We start from the raw sequence: 19,955 nt of genomic DNA on the forward strand, positions 1-19,955 counted from the left end.
CCGTCACCTTGTTGGGATGGGCACTTCCGTCAGGCCTGAGAGAAGCACGGCCGGGGACAGCCTCACAAAGGCCACGATGGGGCGGTCCAAGGTGTCCACCTCCCCAACCAGGACGTTCGAAGCCTCTGCCCCCGTGGGAATCTTCTTCATGAAATGCAGGTCTACCTGGAAGTCCAAAAGAGCCCCATGATGGCTGTATCCAGCGCCTGAACCCTCAGTCACCCCCCTCGGGCTTCCCATTCACACGTCACACTGTGGCCAGCACATGTTTCTTCACGCTATGTTACTGGAACCTTATGAAATTCCTGTAAGGTTTAGAAGGTATACACTACGTTAGTCTCATATTTTCCCTTTAAATGAAACAATCTGAAACCCACAAAGGGGAAAACGACTTACCCAGAATCAAAGAGCTTTTTTGATTTGTTTGTTTAAAGATTTATCTTATTTATTTGAAAGGCACTGTTACAGAAAGAGAGGGGGAGAGACAGAAATCTTCCCTCTGATGGTTTATTCCTCAAGTGGCAGCAACAGCCAGTGCTGGACCAGACCAAAGCCAGTGGAGAGTGGACTTCCATCCAGGTCTCCTATTTGCATAGCAGGGGCCAAACCTTTGGACCATCTTTCCCTGCTTTCCCAGGCACATTAGCAGGGAGCTGGATTGGAAGTGGAGCAGCCGGGACTTGTCAGCTCTGGGACTTTCTGGGCTTAAGCCCCTGCCTACAATGCCATATCCCATATCATGGTGCAGGTTCAAGCCTCCCGTTCTAGCTGCTCCACTTTCGATCTCACTTCCTGCCCACATCCCTGGAGACGCAGAGGATCACAGATTGAGTACTTGGGCCCCTGCCAGCCATGTGGAGACCAGGGTGGAGTTCCAGGCTCCTGGCTATGGCTGTTGCAGCCATTTGAGGAATGAATCAGTGGACAGAAGGTCTTGCACTATCTCTTCCACTACTGTTCAGTCTTGCAGAATAAATAAATAAATCTTTAATATATATATGTGTGTGTGTGTGTATGTGTGTATAATCAGAATTTAAATCCAGACATTCTGGTTTGCCTCAGTTGCCCCCTGCTTCCTCCCAAACGGATGCTTTCGAAGGGCTGGGTCTCAGTCTTTCCCTTTTAAATACTCACATGCTCTGTCAGTGGTTTCAGGTTTTCTAGATCAATCGTGGAGCTCTCTGAGCGGAGGAAGAGGCACGACACTACAGTGTTTTCAAAAGACAGCATTGGGGGCCAGTGTAGTAGCATGGCATGTGAAGCCACTACCTTGTGACACTAGCTATCCAGGTGCTGGCTCGAGCCCTAGCTGCTCCATTTCTGATCCAGCTCTCCACTAAGGGGCCTGAGAAAGCAACAAAAGATGGCCCAAGAAGATGGTACCTACATGGAAAACACAGAAGTAGCTCTGGACTCCTGGCTTCCATGTGGCCCAAACCAGCTATTGTGGCTTTCTGGGGAAGTGAATCTCTCTCTCCTCTGTTTTTCTACCTCTGTGAGTGTGCCTTTCAAATAAAATAGAACTTTAAAAAAGGCAAGAGAGACAGCATTGAGAATGCACTGGAGTGAGGAGGGGCTTGGGAGCAGAAGCCGCTACAAGTTTCTGTGATGGCCCGGGCCTCAGAGTCCACAAGTTTCAACAGGCAGCTGAGAAGACAGCAGCCGAAATACTGTACTGGCAAAATCTGTGTAGGTGGGAGGCACTGCAGGAGACCAGGACGTCAGGGGCTGGCGTGTGTTTGCAGTATGGGGGTCAGCCCTGCCCAGGACACTGGCACGAGCAGAGGCAGGTGGGCCACATCTGCTCTCTCTGTGATGCGAGCCTCTCGACACTGAAGCTAAGCCAGATTCCTGCAACTGCACTCGAGTTCACCGGAGAGAAATGGAAGCCTCAACGCCTACCACCCATGTCTCTGCTCACCTTGCTTAGATCCACGGGACTGTGTTCACAATTCACTCCATTTTTTACTTCAAGATGTGTAGTCGGGACAGACTGGGGAGACACGGTTGGACCTATTTGGAAAAAAAAAAAATCAAACAGACCCCTGAGTCACTGCCTTCTTCCCCTCCACACCTGGTCCACCATCACCTAGCCATATCTGCTCCTGCACAGTCCACACGGAGAACTGGCGGCCAGGAAACCAGCTCTGCTCCTCCCTGGTTTCCTGCCTACCACTCGGTGCTAAGGGTCCTGCCACTTGTGCCTCTTCTTCCTCAGCACATTCGCAAGCCTCTTTTAGGTCTCCGGTAAAGCAGCAATCGTGAACCTGAAGGATGGAGCAGAGACCCCGCGGACCTGGGCATGTCCCACTCTGTGGACACCTGGGCATATTACACTCTGTGGACACCTGGGCATGCCCCACTCTGTGAACACCTGGCATGCCCCACTCTGTGGACACCTGGGCATATCCCACTCTGTGGATACCTGGGCATGCCCCACTCTGTGAACACCTGGCATGCCCCACTCTGTGGATACCTGGGCATGCCCCACTCTGTGAACACCTGGCATGCCCCACTCTGTGGACACCTGGGCATGCCCCACTCTGTGGATACCTGGGCATATTACACTCTGTGGACATCTGGGCATGCCCCACTCTGTGAACACCTGGCATGCCCCACTCTGTGGACACCTGGGCATATTCCACTCTGTGGACACTTGGGCATATCCCACTCTGTGGTCACCTGGACATATTCCACTCTGTGGACACTTGGGCATATTATACTCTGTGGACACCTGGACATATCCCACTCTGTGGACACTTGGGCATATTATACTCTGTGGACACCTGGACATATCCCACTCTGTGGATACCTGGGCATGCCCCACTCTGTGAACACCTGGCATGCCCCACTCTGTGGACACCTGGGCATATCCCACTCTGTGGATACCTGGGCATGCCCCACTCTGTGGACACCTGGGCATATTATACTCTGTGGACACCTGGACATATCCCACTCTGTGGACACTTGGGCATATTATACTCTGTGGACACCTGGACATATTCCACTCTGTGGACACTTGGGCATATTATACTCTGTGAACACCTGGGCATATCCTCTGCCCAGGGATGCAGCAGATGTGGAGGCCAGCGGATGAACAGAGAGGAGAGCCTCCCTGGCCCCTGCAATAGCCAAACTTCATGGAGTGTCCATCTGTCACGCTGCACTACAGCCTTGGCATGGCTTCACTCATGGAAGCCTCACAATAAACTTGGGGAGTAGGTCCTTTAGTTACCCCTACATTACAGGTGATAAAGAGGTTTGGTAGACCACCCGAGGTCACACTTTTCAAGGTGGTAAAGCTGTGACGACAAGCTCATGAGTGACTCAAGGGCTCACACAACCGGATTTTACCTCCCCCTCCTAGAATCACTTTCTCTGGCCCAACTTATCCTGACCCTGAATATCTCCCAAAAGGTACATCATTGGAGGGGTGGGGCAAATCCCTGTGTTAGGTCCACAGAAATGCAGCACTGCAAGAGAGCTGTGCACCAGTGCCAGCCAGTCATCTTACCAAACATCCTAGGTGTCTAAAGCGACGTAGAAACATACTAGACAGATACAGCCCCTACTTCCCCGTGACTCAGCACCTCCTACTAGCTCCTGAATGTTATATTAATACAGAGAACAACCCCTCCCAGTAACCCTACCGTGTTTATCCATCAAGTGTGGATCGGACTGCTTCTTGCCGACCTCGGCAAAGGAACGAACAATGGGGATGAGATTGTTCCTCTTCTTCTCGTTCTGATGATGATGCTTTTTGAGAAGGGCTTCCCGCACCTTCACCCTCATGCTGTCATTCAGGTCACTGGACAGTTCCTGCTGGTCCAGGATCAGGTCTGTAAAGCAGGCACTCACATGAACACACAGCCTGAGGATTGGTGAGCCCTTGGAGGCCAACACAGGGTTGGGCCTGGGCAGGAGGCGAGAGGCAGGGGGAGGCAGGTATGATTTCAGCGCCAGGGTCTGAAACAGCTGTCTGAGACCATGGCTGTGAAAAGTTACACTTTGTTCATGTAATAAATCATTATTATTATTATGAATTAAAACTACTGAGCACTATAAAATTCCTCTCTAAGGTCTCACATCTAATAGGCTATAGAGCTAGGATTTAATTTTGACACCAGTCCCTGGTCTGGACTGGAAGGAGCAGGGACCCTGGGACTCCTCATCTTAGGGAACCCCTCCCAAACCTGGGGACATAAGAGGCCTGGCCATTGGTTGTGCTCTCCAACTTCCTGCTGAGGGCTTTGCCACCAGTGTGCCCTTTTTTTTTCAGAGTCCCTGCTAGCAGGTGGAAGCTTTTATTGTTCTTCCCCATTTTACAAAGCAGGGCAGCTGAGGTCTTGGATGGAAAAGTGTTCTCCAAAGTTACCACCTCTGTGAGTGAGTGGCTGAACCAGGGCGAGGGGCTAGAACTTACAGCGCCCCCGACGCCACCAACACCAATATTCAGAGCTCGCTCTTCTGTACCTGCAGACCATACAAGCAGCTTGGGTGGTGCCCTGGACATGGGGGTGTAGTCACCCTCTAGCTCCATGAACCAGGAGCTCCTGAGTGCATGTGAGGCTCAGAGATGGCAGAGACCTGGACATGGGGGTCTAGTCACCCTCTAGCTCCATGAACCAGGAGCTCCTGAGTGCATGTGAGGCTCAGAGATGGCAGAGTCCCCTCCCCTGGGAGGCACAGCTGTTGCACTGGCAAGGCCATCTGCATTTCTTTATTGAGTTGCAGCACTGTGCCAAGCCCGGGCTCTGAGTCCCCTCCCAATTCCCATCTTTGGTGACTCCCAAGGCCTCCAAGAGCTAGGTCTAGGCTGAAAGTTTCAAATATTACCTGCTTTGTTCTATCATCTCCCAAACGCCCCCCACAGTCTCTTCCTCCAAGATTTTAACATTGGTATGACTGTCAGGAGGAACAATAGGGGCAGGATTTTAGCCTGGCCATTGGGACTCTGGTTAAGAAACTCATTTCCCGATGTGAGGACACTCTGGCTGCCACATCTGTCATCCCATTGATCACCAGGGTTGATTCAGCTGATCTGGCTGGCTAGGTGGGTGTCCCCTTCCTCCCTCACCACTCCATGTGCGTCCCTCCTGAAGCTGCACGCTTGGTTGAAGAGGATGACCATCCCCGCTATAGGAGTACTGGTCTTTGATCAAGGGTGTACAAGTAGCTACATTCCCCTGCTAGAACATCCAAACAAGCTCTCAAGAAACTCATTTCCCGTATCAGACTGCGTGGGCTTGATACTCAAATCCATCTACTGACTCCAACTTTGTAGCAATGTAGACCCCGAGAGATAGCAGTGACAGTTGAAGTAATTGGGTCTTCCTGTGGGAGACCCAGATTGAGTTCCCAGCCCCTGCTCTCGGTCCTGGCTATTGTGAGCTTTTGCGGCATTCATCAGTAGCTGAAGAAGTGATCTCTCTCTCTCTCTCTGCCGGTTTGACTCTCAAATAAATAAATAAATAAATGCTATTACTGAAGGACATCAAATGGCTATTTGAAAGCAGAACCTAAAAAAATTAATTAACCAGGGGCTTATCCCAGGTAATTGCCATCAGGCATCTGCCTTTAACTTGTCACGTCTCACAAAATGGAGAGGGGAAACCCCAGTGCCTGGTGTTGACAGGCAGCTAGCTAAAGGCACGCATTCCACCCACCGTCCTACAATTTTTTAGCTATGCAACCTTGGGCAAGTTACATAGTCTTTCTGAGACTCAGTTTTCTCATCTGTAATGTGGAGTGCCAATATTATCATCCCATTTTGGAAGACTGCTATGGAAAATAAGATGAGCTGATGACACAGGTTAGTTATCCTCATCACTAACATTAGTTAGAACTGAACTTCCACTTCAATCCTATACACTTCACCCCAAACTTCCACCTGTTCTCAATTTATAACTTCACCCGCCCCATGACTATCCAAGTACTAGATTCAATGAACGAGGAAAATCTATTTCAATTAGGTTTCTTCAACCTTTTTACTGACTGGTTCCTTCCTCCCACATTATGACCATGCTTCAGGATCCTCCATCTTGAGGAAACAAATGAACCAGCACCCTAGATCTCCCTTTTTCTTTCTCTTGCCATCTAAAAGTTCACAAAAATTAAAGAAAAAAAATCCTTAGCTCTTTGCAATTTGGCTATGGCAGTGGAGCTTCTTGTGATAAAACCATCACTAACCTTCCTGTTGCTAAATCCAATGGAGCTTCCAGTCCTCCTCTCACCTGACCTCTCTGCAGCATTTGATTCTGGTAGATTGAAATCTCTTCTCTTGGCTTTTAGAGCTGGCTGAATGGTGGCCTCCGACAGGTATGTCTACATCCTAATGTCCACCCCAGAACCTGTGAATGTGATTTTATTTGTAAAAAGGGAGTCTTTGCAGATGTAATTAAATCAAGCATCTCAATTATTAGGGTAAGCCCTAAATTCAGTGGCAAATATCCTTTAAGAAGATGCCCAGGGGAGAGACTTGGAAGAAACACGTGTGCAGACGGAGACAGGCATTAGAGACATATAGTCACAAACCAAGAAGCTCTGAGGCCACCAGAAGCTAGAAGCTGAACCCAACAAGGGTTAATTCTCTCTGGAGTTTCCAGAGAGGATGGGGCCCTGCCAATAACTTGATTTTGAACTTCTGACTTCCAGAACTGTATGAATAAAAGAAAAAAAAAGATGTTATTTTAATCTGCCAAGTTTATGGGAAGCCATTGGAAGCAATTCAGATTGTATGACTATTCCTTATTGTCCTCCAATCCCTACGAGCACTCCTTCTCCATGTCGTTGGCGGCCTTACTTCTTCCAACCTATCCACAAGCCCCCTAAAGCCACCCTGAAACTTTGAAGTTCCCCTGTTTCTGTCACAGCCTTCTGATCTTTCTCCCTTGATAATATCAACTATTTTCAAGACTGTAAGTATCAGCTACTTACAGTCTTCTAAGTGCTGGCTCCAACTACCCAATAGATCTCCATCGAGATGTCCACAAACCCTTAGAATTTAGCATCTGCAAAACCAAATCCAGAATCCTTGACTCTTTCCCTTTTATTTTCCCCAAACATTTGCCAGACTAGTCTTAACAATTCTGCTACCTCAATCTCATTGGGATCTATCTCCGCTCCTTCCCACCCCCTACAGTCAACAGCCGCTGATGGTATATTCAACTACCATAGCCCACTTCACCCTCCAACTCACCCACCCTCTGTATTTGCTATCATCATTCTAGTTCTAACATGCCAAATTTAGCTGTCATTAACTCACCAGTGGCTCCCTGTTGTTTACATAAGTATAAACAGTTTCAAAGGCTGCAGGGGCAGTGGGGAACAGGTGTTGTGATGCAATGGGTAAGCCCTTGCTTGGAATGCTGCCCATACTGGACTGCCAGCTTGTGTCCCAATCTAGCTGCTGCTGAGCTTCCCAATCTTGTTTTCTATTAACGCACCTAGCAGCAGATGATGACTCAAGTACTTGAATTCCTGCCACGTAACGGAAGACTTGGGTAGAGTTCCTAACATGTGGCTTCAGCCCAGCTCAGAGTCCTGGTTGTTGTAACCACTTGGGAATGGGGTAGGCCATCTCAAACTGGGCAGCAGCACACAATGGCAAGTGCCAGGACTAGATGCCTGTCACGTCAGGCTGGGCCTCAGTACCCCATGGCAGGCACAAGATCCGGTGCTGGAAGGGGAGCTGGTAGGGGAACTGTGGGTACTACCCTGCAGCACCGCAGGTCCCGCTGGTGAGCATGAGAGCCAGGGCTGTGGGCAGGCCAGTCTGGTCAAGGCAGCGCTACCCATCAGCATACATGTGGGCCAGATCTGGGGTTGGGGCAGGCTGAACTAACCTACAGCATTCACGGGTAAGCAAGAGAGCCAGATGAGATGCGGAACACACCAGGCTAGATCTGATACAAGCAAAAACCAAGAATGGGGGCAGGTCTAGTGGGAGTTATTGGAGGTCACCCCAACTAGGCAATGGCATTCGCTGTAATGTGTGAAGACCAGGCCTGTGGCAGGCGAGGCTGGGCTAGGTCACAGCACCTGTCAGTTCACCTGAGAGACGGGGCTAGGGAGGAACTAACAAGGCAGCTGCATCACCAGCATATGTGTTGGCTGGTGCAGGTGACAGACTGAACCTGACTCTGAACTAGCTGGTGCACACAAGAGTCAAGTCTGAAGTCACCACAGGTGGTGTTTCTTGAGGGACTCCCCAGCTAGATCACTGGATTCAAATTTCAGCCATAGAGAAAAATGACAAGATATGTGGTCTAACCTTGGAGTGCACGTATTGGAACTAGGCCTCCTCAGTTGCTGGTGCCTGTGTAGGGACAGCATGACTAGATGGACAAGGGGGACATGATGGCCAGCTCATCTAGGCCAGGAGAGGACATCAAGTGCCTCTTCAGAGCATGGAATGCAGAACAGGTTCGACAACTCTCTTGGCCAAGCTTTGCAGCAAGTATTTGGGTCTATGGATATACACTGAGGTGGACTTGGTCCGCCAATAAACTTCAGAAAGGCTTTCCTCAACCATGGTGCACTAAAGCCAACAATATCTCAGAACTATCATACCTATTCAAGGGACACCCTCAGAACATTCTTCCCACATTAGGAATTCTAAGGCATCATCAGATAACTGTTCCCCATCCCCGTGTGTTGATGTAGTCTGACAGCAAAGAGTGGTCCCTTCTCCTTCCCTCCCTCAGAAGATCAGGAGAATAAAAAGAAAAGAACATTTGTCCCACCCACCTTCCTCCACACCTCGATCCTTCCCACCCTAATCGGAGGCCCACATGAGCATGTATCCCTTCCAACTTTGTAAACAATATTAAAGTAAAAATTTTTTAAGTTTTAATGAGTATTGTTATAAAGAAAAAGCTAGGGTACTGTGGCATGGTGGGTAAAGCCACTGCTTGTGATGCCAGTATCCTATGCGGGTGCTGGTTTGTGTCCCAGCTGTTCCACTTCTGATCCAGCATCCTGCTAATGGCCAGGGAAGGACACCAGAGGATGGTCCAAGTGTTTGGACCCTTGCCACCCATGTGGGAGACCTGGATGAAGCTCCTGGTTCCTGGCTTTAGCCTGGCCCAGCATTAGCCATTGTGAGCATCTAGGAAGCAAACTGGTGGCAGGTGGAAGTTCTCTCTTGCTCTCTCTAACTCTGCCTTTCAAAAATAAATTTTTTTACATTTTTTTTATTATTATCCCCTCCCATTTCCCTCCCCCCCCCACCAAGTTCCTCTATATCATTACTAACATGTAGTTCTTCATACATAGTCATATGTCCTTCATTGCGGGCATGGACAATGGCAGAGTTCAGAATCCTATTGTCAAGATGTAGTAAACAGTTTCATTGTAAGTCCATGTTTGTCTGGAAGCAGAAATGCATACTACACTGCATCCTCTCATCTGGATGTTAGTCTCCATTTCACAGCTTCTGTACATCCCCTCAAATGACAGTCATAATACAAAATCAACAATAGAAAAATAGAAATTTACAATGCCATGAAGTTAAATGACATGTTACTAGATATGACAGTCTCCATTACACAGCTACTATACATCCCCTTAAATGAAGAGCCACAAAACAAAATCAACATCAGGAAGAAAAAAGAAATTAACAACACCAAGAAGTTAAATAACAAGGTATTAAATGACTAACGTGTAGCTGAAGAAATGAAAATCAAGAACTTCTTGAAGAAAATGATGCTACTGTATGATCTATGAGTCATTGAATGATTTAATCAGAGGAAAGTGTTTTGAAGAGATGAAACTAACAGAAAACAACAAAAACCATGCGATATAGTTTCCGCTGATCTTTGTTGGTGAAGTGTGTCTCCTCCAGACAATAAACAGGTGTGTTTTGTTTTTTAATCCAGTCTACTACTCTATGATGTTTGATTGAACTTAAGCCATTTACATTCAGAGTTTAATATGTATGGATGGTACTTTGGTCCTGTCATTTTAGGAATGGGTTGTTCATTGATTTAGTCTTCTGTTGTCATTTTACTGGGATGTTCTTCCCATTTGCCTTTGGTTTTGATAGGTGCTATTCCTCTTCTCTGTCAAGAGAACATCTTGAAGTATCATTTGTAGGGCAGGTTTGAAAGAGGCAAATTCTTTTAAGTTTTCTTTACTGTGGAAGAATTTTATTTCATTTTCAAAGACAAAAGAAAGCTTTGCTGGATATGTTATCCTGGGCCAAAAACTTACTGCTTTTAGAATCTGGAATATGTCACTCCATTCTCTTCTTGCCTGTAGAGTTTCCTGTGAGAGATCTCCTGTGAGCTTAATTGGCTTTCCTAAATATGTCAATTGATTTTTTTCACGTGCACATTTAAGGATCTTTCCCTTATGTTCAATTGAAGAGAGCTTGATGATCATGTGTCGTGGTGAAGATCGCTTTTGATCAGACCTGTTGGGAGTTCTGTGTCCCTCCTGGATCTTGTTTCCCAATCCTTTCTCCAGATCAGGGAAATTTTCCTTTATTATTTCATTAAATACATTTGCAAACTCAGCTTCTCTTCCTGCACCTTCTGGGACTCCCATAACTCTTCTATTAGGCCTCTTAATAGTGCCTTTCAATTCTTGAATACTTTTTTTGGCCTGATCCAGCTCTGCTTCCAGCTTTTTGTTTGCTTCCCCCTGATGACAGGAAATATCTTCCAATTTTGAGATTCTTTTTTCTGCTTTCTTCATTCTATGTTGGAGACTCTCCATTGTACTTTTAATTTGCTCTACTGTGTTCTTAATTTCTGATATATCAGCCTTGATACGCTTTATTGCTTCCTTAACTTCTTTGAACTCTTGAATGAGCTTCTCATTTTTGATCAGAAGCTTTAAAATGAGTCTTATGGATTCTGTGTCCCCCAGTTTCTCAATGTTTCCCTCAGTTAATTCTGAGGTTGGCATAGGGTTTTGCTCCTTTGCAGGAGAGTTTTCGGTAATATTCATTGTGCTTTTGTCTCTTCTTTTGCTCTTGGTCATTGTACTTCTGGTTAGCAGAGTCTTTTCCTTGGGGCAGATTTCTAAGCTGTGTTACCCACAGGTCTACAATGCGATTTTACTTATTGCAGTTGGTACACAACTTTTTGCTTCCAGCCACTTGTGCCACAACCTCCAGTGAGTTCCAGGTCTGGGTTCTTATGTCAGATTTCCACCATGGTCTCCACAGCCCCAGCTCCTGGCTCACCACTCTCCACCTCCTGTGATACCGTGCTGAGGCTGCACCGTTGTCTCTGCAACCTTTCTCCCATTTCTGGTTGAAGTAGATCCTGGGATTAGAGAGACACCAGGTGTCCCATATAATTAGGTTGTTGGTGGCGCTGATCTTGTTGGAACCTATTGGACATTAGGTCTGGGTGCCACACGGACCTATTTTGACCCGTACGATGCCACAGTCGGTATTATTTTCCTGCGGGACCAGTGGAATCCACAGAACTCAGTGAGTTCTCGTGAGCTCAGCACATGCGCAGTTCACTGTTGTCCCCTGCAGTCCTAAAGCTATTGCCACAGTGTGCAAAATGGCGCCTGACGTACCACTACTAGAGTTCTTGATCTGTTGGCCGTTAGATCTATGGGCTACCCAGACCTGTTGTGTGGAACCTGCAGAATGCCACATTGCTCCAGTTCACTGAGTCAGAAATGAGTTCACTCCCAGCTCAGCATATGCTCCGTCCTTTCCCTTGCCTTTGCCTCCTAACGCAAAATGGCGCCCAATTCAGCTCTAGGGGGCTGACTGGGCTGTGAAATCCACACTGTTCTTGCACTGCCCGTCTGGGATCTGCTGCTCTATCTCTGCTCCTGGTCAGATCAAACGGACCAGCAGGACAGGCAGTTCTTTGTCTGGGTTCATCTCCCGAGCTCCCAAAGTCCCTTCCCACCTGGTTGCTGGTGGAGTTCCAGCTGCTGGTGGAATTCAGATCGCCGTTAGCTGAATGCTGTTGGAGTATCAGTCACTGCAACACCACACTGTTGTGTCCACTGCTTTCCTGTGTCTGTCAGTCTCCAGGTACATCTCTGCTGTTGTTCTGTCCTTTCCTATTTCCTGGACTATGTCCTCCCTGCTTCATCCTGATTAAATGTTTTTCTGTCCGTTTAAACATATCCTTACCCTATTGGGCCATCTTGATTCTCCTCAAAAATAAATTTTTAAAAAAGTAGAAGAAAAGCAAATCTCCCAGGATTTCTACCTAACACAAGGATCTTTCCTTCAGCCACACAAACAAAAGTTACCAAACTTTGGTTTTATCCCAGTGAGTTCTGTCTCTCCCAGGCAATCAGTGGGACTTTGGAAATCTTGAAAAGGTGGAGACACAGGATTCCATCAGCTGACTCCTGCCCTGGGTTTCTGTGAGCCCCTAGAGAGCAGAACAACTTCAATACTTGAATGGAAATATCTGTAACCTGCCCAGCTGAACAGCCAAGTGAAAGGAGAAGTTTCCATGTGCTACACAAGTGTTTCTCCAACCCTGTTCCTAAAACATAGTCCCTCAACGTTCCATCACATCACAACACACTTCTGCCTTGAACATCATGCTGAAGCCAGGTAAGTGCTATGGCTTGATCCAGGCCCATCTGCCTTTAAGATCTTTAATTCTTCCTTACTCACTGGGTTGTTGGAGATTTCCCTGCTAACCTGCCTGAAACTTTTCTATTCTTCAATTGTTAAAATGCAAAGTTCTATAAAACCATGCTTAATTAACCATTATATACTGCAAATTTTAAATTGTGGGTTAATTTTCTCCCCCAAATACTTTATCAATTTATGACTGCTAATACTAAACAAAATGTAACTGCATAGAAACTTTGATGTTAAGTTTGTCCTCAGCTGTTACATATATGATGTTAGTGTTGATCCTTCCACTGTTCCTGTGCCACTCTGATTTAGGTTAAACTCAAAAACATGTTAGCTTGGGAGGGAAAAAACGGTTTATAGCAGCTGGTTGTGTACATACTAAAACTGAGATGCCAAGGAAGTCGTTACAGGATGTGGTTAAGAACTTGCATTTTCTAACATATTGGTCACTCAATACCATGTTAATTAACTTCATGATGTTGTTCATTTCAATGTTTCTTCCTACTGTTGAAGTTGTGTAGTGACATCTCATTGGAGGAAATGATATTCTACCAGCTCTACTTTCAGACCAAGAATGGTCTCCCAATGAAACTGTTGAATTTATCTAGACAGTAAGATGCTGGACTCTCTGCATGAGCCTTGCCCACAACGAAGGAATCATGACTGGATATGAACTGTATTACTGTAACAATATGGAGGAATTCAACATGGGGAGAGGGCTTGGGGAGGGGCTGGGGGAATCCCAGAGCCTATGAAACTATGTCATAAAATGATATTTTAAAAATTAATTAATTAATTAATTTAAAAAGATCTTCATTCTCCTTAACTCTCCTCATGGCAAAACTGCCCCCTGCTCCTTTCTCTAATCATCACCCAGCACATCTCTGCTGCACTTGCTGTCATCGCCGCCCCAGGACTACTTCCCCGGCAGCAGGTAAAGCTCCAAGGCAGCAACCGTCCCATCTCTACAAGGGGATTGCAAAGAGTTGCCGGTGAAACAAAATTTAAAAATCAGCTTATTCTGGGGCAAAAAGCTTTTCTGAAACCTTACACACTGCTTCTGACTAACACATTTTCCACTTTTTGAAGGTCCCCTCCTCTGCTCCCTGTGCCTAGCACATTATCAAGCGCATAGTAGTCACCAACTGTTTACTAAATCAGCAGACAAAAGGAAATCTAAAGGCATGTCCCTTGTCGTCCATAATAAGCCTGTGAAACAGGTGACGTGGGGCTTCGCTGGGAGGTGAGGAAAGGCTGTGACTCGCCCGAGGACACACAAGTACTTCCTTCTGTCCTCTAATTTGCCCAGAAGTTCCTCTTTTCCCTCAACTAACCTTACCTGAAATTTCTTCTATGCTATTTGCACGCATATCCAGGAGGACGGTTCCGTTAATAAGGCAGCTCCTTAGCTCAAAGAGACTGTGCAGTGACAGGGTTGCCACATAAGGCTTGCTCCAGCGTTCTCCTCCATCCTCAACATCTTCTTCAAACTTCAGCCACCTGAAAGCATTACAAATAACTGGATGCTAAAGATAGACAGTCAAGAACGTTCAAAAGATATCTTGAAAATACACTGCTGAGAAAAACAGCTGTACTGGACATCGTAAAATGCAATGTGTATGTTCAATGGACACTGGAACGTGAAAAGAGCGAGTTTCAGAACACTGCAAGACAGTACAGTTCAATTCCAATTTGTTTTTGCTTATTTTTAAAATAACATTTTAAAAGTTTATTTATTTATTTATTCATTATTTAAAAGGTAGATTGATGCACAAAGACAGAGATCTACGGTCTACTGGTTCACTCCCCAAAGGCCCACAACCTCGGGAGTCTAGAACTCCGTTCTGGTCTCCCACTGTGGGATCCGGGGCCTGGAGCCTTCACCTGCTGCCTCCCAGCGTGTACATTAGCGGGAACCTGGAGTTGAGGATAGAGCCTAAACTGAAACCCAGGTGCTCCAGTATGTGACACTGGCATCCCAAGAGGCAGCTCAACCACTCTGCCAAATGCCTGCCCCAATTCCAGTTTCACTTAAAGAAAATTTGAAAAGCATGGACAAAACCTTCACTAGGCCTGCAGTGGGTCACCCACAGGTGCTGCCATTGCTCGTCTCATCTGACCTCTCTGTGGGATCTGACACCGAAAGATCAAATCCCTTCTCTTGGCTGCTATACGCATAAGACACCAAATATTACACTCATTATCCATAGAGTAGTGGAATTACAGGTAACTTTCACTTTCTTTTCACTTATTTTATTTTCCGACTTTCTATAGATAATCAAATTATATATATATAAAATCAAAAATAGATATTATCAATAGGACACACTGACAAATCATAGTAATAAAATATTATTTTTCTTTTTATCAGTGCCTGTTTGACCTACAGAAGTTTGCAAAGACTGAATGACAAAAGACCAATTGTGTTTTAATGGGGCACCAGGTAGTAAGCAGTTGCCCTGATTAATCCTCTGTGTTCAAACAAACCATTACAAAACATCACTCATACAGCGGGCATCCAGGAAGACCCATGCCCGGACAAACTGGAAGTCTGCTCTGACGGTTGTCCATATTGCCTCCTCCCCAAGGTTCTGGCTCTGTAGCATTTGTAAGGTTCACTGGTCGGTCCCTACAGGAGCTGGGACACAGCTCTGGTTAATACTGAGGCCCTTCTGGGATTTGAATCTCAGGTAAGTATAGTTACCACACAGTGACCCTAGGAAGTTTAGCATAAACCCAAGAGTCTCTGTTGTGTTGTACTGTCCAAGAGAAGTTAAAATCTCAAGGCTTCTGGGCCCGGTGGCGTGGCCTAGCGGCTAAAGTCCTCACCTTGAACGCCCCGGGATCCTGTATGGGCGCCGGTTCTAACCCCGGCAGCTCCACTTCCCATCCAGCTCCCTGCTTATGGCCTGGGAAAGCAGTTGAGGACAGCCCAAAGCATTGGGATACTGCACCCGTGTGGGAGACCCGGAAGAGGTTCCTGGTTCCTGGCATCGGATTGGCGCGCACCGACCCATTGCGGCTCACTTGGGGAGTGAAAACATCAGATGGAAGATCTTCCTCTCTGTCTCTCCTCCTCTCTGTCTCTCCTCCTCTCTGTATATCCGGCTTTCCAATAATAATAATAAAATCTTTAAAAAAAAAAAAAATCTCAAGGCTTCTGGGGCTGCCAGTGAATTAAACTCAAATGATCCTAAGGTTCACCTGTGTGGACCTCTTCAAGACTAGGCTCCAATCAATTCAGCTTTGTTTGTCTCCAAGGCAGACCAGTAACACCAGGGTTGACCTTGAACGTGGCACTGTTGACCTTGGCTATGGCATCAGAAAGCAATCAATACCAAGACGCCCCCAGGGGAGTCTACAGCTTCAGTCCTGTGTTTCTCCCAAGAATACGAGGCCGGCCGGTGTGTCCGTTGCCGACAGACACATCTGTGCCCTCCCCAGCAGCTCAGCAGCCGGGCCAGTTCAGGCGGTTCTTTTACCTGGCGGTCTCCTTCCACTCGGCGTCTTCTCCTTCCTTCAGGCAGATCTCATCCAGTTCTGTGAACAGCTCGTGAGGTACATGCTCTTCATCTTCCTCGGTACCAAGAATGAACTGAACACGCTGCGATGGTGTGTCTAGGAAATCAAGCAGGGGAAGGTCTGTGTCTAGCCTTGGACTTGAAACACAAATAGTTTCCTACCTGCAAACTCACTTCAGGGCTGCGTAAAAGAAATCCTGAGTGTAGATCAAAAAGATCTCTTTATTCTTGGAGAAAAAGCTATTTTGTGGAAGCAGTCTCAAGGGAGGAAAAGTTTATGAACTAAGTCCACTTCGTATGGTGGACTATGGTTTGGCTCCTCACCTCCTGAGCTCTTTCAACTTCAAAGCCACAAGGTGGGGCCGAGTGGGAGGTCCTTTAGGTCGCTGGGCCCTGCCCTTGGACAGCTGCTACAAAAGCCCGAGTAGGAGCATCCTCTCTGCGTGCTCCCGGCTTGCTGCACCAGCCTTCTGCGTGTGCTCCGCCATTGCAAGCTCTCGAGGGGCCAAATCAAAGGGGCTGCTCGATTCTGGGCTTGGACCTTCACAACCGTGAACCAAATAAACCCTTTCCTTTTGTAAGTTAGCTTGCTTTGGGTGTTTCACAATAGTGATCAAATAACTGATACATACCTGAAGAAAACCTACACCAAACAGGAAGCAACTCTAACGAAAAAGAATGGTTAATTCTTTGGCAAATGATTTCACTGGCAATGGTACTGATTTGGGTGGGCAAGAGCTGCCAAGTTTTCATCAACAGCATTTCTTCTTATTCCCAGAGGGAAGCTCTGAAGACCCTACCACAGGGGGGTGTGTCCCACTCTCCTCCGGCATCCTCAAGCTCCCAGGCACAGACACCCGCCCTCTCCAGCAAGGGGGTTACCGTGGGCCAGCGCTTCCAGGCCTTCCTCCCCCTGGCTGGCTCCTTTGCCCCGTGCTCGTCTCCGGTGCTTCTGCCCGTGGGTGCGGTGGTGCCGATGGCTCTGCCGACCCAGGGGCATCCGAACGCCCACGTACAGGGTCCTGTGACCTGGAAAGGAACAGAAGGTCTGTGGAGAGGCTCTCTCAGGCCAAGGAGCATCACACCGTTAATGGGAAAAAGACAAGAACTATTCAGCCTGATCACAGGTGCAGAATGATGGAACATCAAAGACTTCTGGGAATAAAGGTATGCAGGTCCCAGACTGAAGTTCTTGTCCCTGGCATGCGGGGGCAAACCTCATAGGGATCAGCATAATGTGCACGAATGTGATTTTCAGGCTGCAGAAGTCAATACTCTGTTCACGATTGCAATGCGAGGACATAGTGGCTGAGTGGTTTTTTAAAAAGGCCATGCCGTTGCTCTGCGAGACTTGTCCTCGGTGTTTGCAGAATGTCAGATTAGAAAACTGATTAAGAACACACTTCAAGTTCAAATCAGTCTGCCTGGGTCCCAGGCTTCTTATTAATTGCATGCTCTTGAGATCATCTAGTTTTAAATGATTCAATTCTAAAAAAAAAAAAAAAAAAAAAAAAACTTGAGAGAAAGACAGGATACGGGAGGAAGGGGAGAAAGAGTGTGTGTTCCGATCTACTGGTTTGCTCCCCAAATGCCCAGAGTTGACCCAGGTACAGAACCAGGAACCAGAAACTCAATCTAGCTTCCCACTAGTGCAGACCCTGAGAGGCAGTGATGATGGCAGAAACCAAAGGGCCTCAGCCATCTCTTGGCACCTCCCAACCCTAACCCTAACCCAACACCTTGGAAGTGGAGCTGCGACTCAAACCCAACCCTGCAATACTGAGATGTACGCACCGTAAGCAACATCTTAACCTGTAGGCCAAACACCTTCCCTTGGGACTTGTCTTTGTAAAGGCATACTAAAAGTTTACTAACTAAACTTGCAGGGTTTTTATAAGCAGTGAATAATATGATTGCATGTAAATGCTTAAAACAATGCCCAGAAGAAATTTTTGGCAGCCGGCAAGCATATTCTAAGATCAGCTACTGTTATTTGCTTTTTCTTTTCTGTATTATAGAATATACAATCTAGAATGACAGTGAATGACCAGTTATAAAACATTAGGAATGGGCCTTGCATGATGGCCTAGAGGTTAAAGTCCTTGCCTTGCATGTGCCAGGATCCCATACGGGCACTGGTTCATATTCTTACTGCTCCACATCCTATCTAGCTCCCTGCTTGCAGTCAGGGAAAACAGTCGAGGATGGCCCAAACCCTTGGGACCCTGTACCTGCATGGGAGACCCAGAAGAAGCTCCTGGCTCCTGGCTTCAGGTCAGTTCAGCTCCAGCCATTGTGGTCACTTGGGGAGAGAACCAGTGGATGAAAGATCTTTCTCTGTATCTCTTCTCTCTATATATCTGCCTTTTCAATAAAATAAATAAATCTTTTTTAAAAAGGAACATGAGGCTAGTGTTAAAGAAAACACTTTTATTAATTTGAGAGGCAGCATGCACACGCTCCCCTCTGCTGCTTCAGCTCCCCAGTGCCCAGGACAGCAGGGCTGGGTCAGGGCCAAAGCCAGGAGCTGGGCGTGCCATCCAGATGAGTGCCAGGAACACAATTACCAGAGCCATCATTGCTGCCTCCCGGGGTCTGCATTAGCAGGAAGCCAGCCAGAGTCAGGAGACACAGCGGGGTATGGAACCCAGGTACTCCAATGTGGAAAACGGGTATCCTATCCACAAGGCCAAATAACACCCCCCCCCAAAAAAATATTACATACTATACCGTGAAGGAGAACAAGAAAACACAAGTGACCTAGTATCACTCTTCTTCAGCTCTTCCTCTCCTACTGCCTCTTCCCTCCATCAGCCTACTTGCTTGGATCCTCCACCTGCTGCACCTGCCTTCCTGCCAACCCAGGGGCCCAGAATCAGTGCCTTCAGGGCCCCATGCACAACACCAGAGCCTTGGGCTTGCCCAGTTTCTACCCAATTGCTGCTTTTCTGTCCCCAAGACCTCAGATCCACTCCCTACATCAGAACACCATCCCAATTTTTAGCCACAATCTTCAAATCCACAAGCTTACCCATAATCCCTTCCTCTGAATAAGTGATCCTGCTTTCAGTTCTAGGGAGAAGACTTAGGCCCTCTCAGGTGAACTTCCTTCAGCTCCGTCTGGCTGGATCTCCTCCCCCAGGGCCTCCTCTTTGCCAGGCCACAAGCATGGCTCCAACCCCATCATCTCGCACCCCTCTGGAGTTCTCCTGCATCTACTACCCTTGGTCTTCCCTTTCCACATCCTTCCATAGGCTTCTCCTGACTTAGAAAGATAACTTCCCAGAGCTGTGCTAATCCTCTACATTCATTCGCTAACTTTTATTGGAGAGGCAGACATGTAACACACATACAGGTGGCACCCACTGATTCACTACCCAAATGCCTAGAATAGGTGGGGCAGTTAGGCTGAATCCGGGAACTGAAAACTCAGCTGAGGTCTCCTACAAGGCAGCAGAGACCCAAGGACACTGCCATTAGCTCTCAGGGTGCATGTTAGTGGGTAGCTGGAGTCAAGAGCGGCGTCTGGAATCAAACTCAGGCACTCAGATACGGGACCAAGGAGTCCCAAGCAGCATTATAATCAGTAGGCCAAGTGCCCACCTCTTCAAGTGGCTTCTGACCCCACCTCACTAGGGACCAGACAGCCCCTAAGCATCAGCTCTCTTCCTCCTCTACCCATCTCACTTCCCAGAGCCCACCCCAAGCTTGCCACCATCTCTGAGCACATCTGCCTGTTGGGTGCTCTGGCCACCCTTGGCTCCTGTCCCACTCTGCCTCCTGGCTCACTCTCCTCCCCCTGTGCTGCTTCTCCAGCCCTCCAGAGCTCACAGAAGGAAGGTTCCCTGTGCTTCTAC

At 47.3% G+C, this 19,955-nt stretch overlaps 1 protein-coding gene across 2 annotated transcripts in view; it reads right to left on the minus strand.

The window, feature by feature from the left end:
* Positions 1-19,955, minus strand: part of SLC4A8 (solute carrier family 4 member 8) — a 74,907-nt gene that overhangs the window by 32,585 nt on the left and 22,367 nt on the right. The window contains exons 3-8 of one of the 2 annotated variants that reach the window (XM_058673076.1): positions 16,981-17,127; positions 16,060-16,195; positions 13,917-14,077; positions 3,651-3,839; positions 1,922-2,013; positions 8-165 (exon numbers count right to left, since the gene is read on the minus strand). In XM_058673076.1, coding sequence (XP_058529059.1) covers positions 8-165; positions 1,922-2,013; positions 3,651-3,839; positions 13,917-14,077; positions 16,060-16,195; positions 16,981-17,127 — 883 coding nt within the window. Of the gene's footprint in view, positions 1-7; positions 166-1,921; positions 2,014-3,650; positions 3,840-6,189; positions 6,299-13,916; positions 14,078-16,059; positions 16,196-16,980; positions 17,128-19,955 lie in introns of those variants that run through there. The other variant, XM_058673077.1, reaches the window with a different exon arrangement.

Source organism: Ochotona princeps, chromosome 15 (genome assembly GCF_030435755.1).
Source record: "Ochotona princeps isolate mOchPri1 chromosome 15, mOchPri1.hap1, whole genome shotgun sequence".
Lineage (NCBI taxonomy): Eukaryota > Metazoa > Chordata > Mammalia > Lagomorpha > Ochotonidae > Ochotona > Ochotona princeps.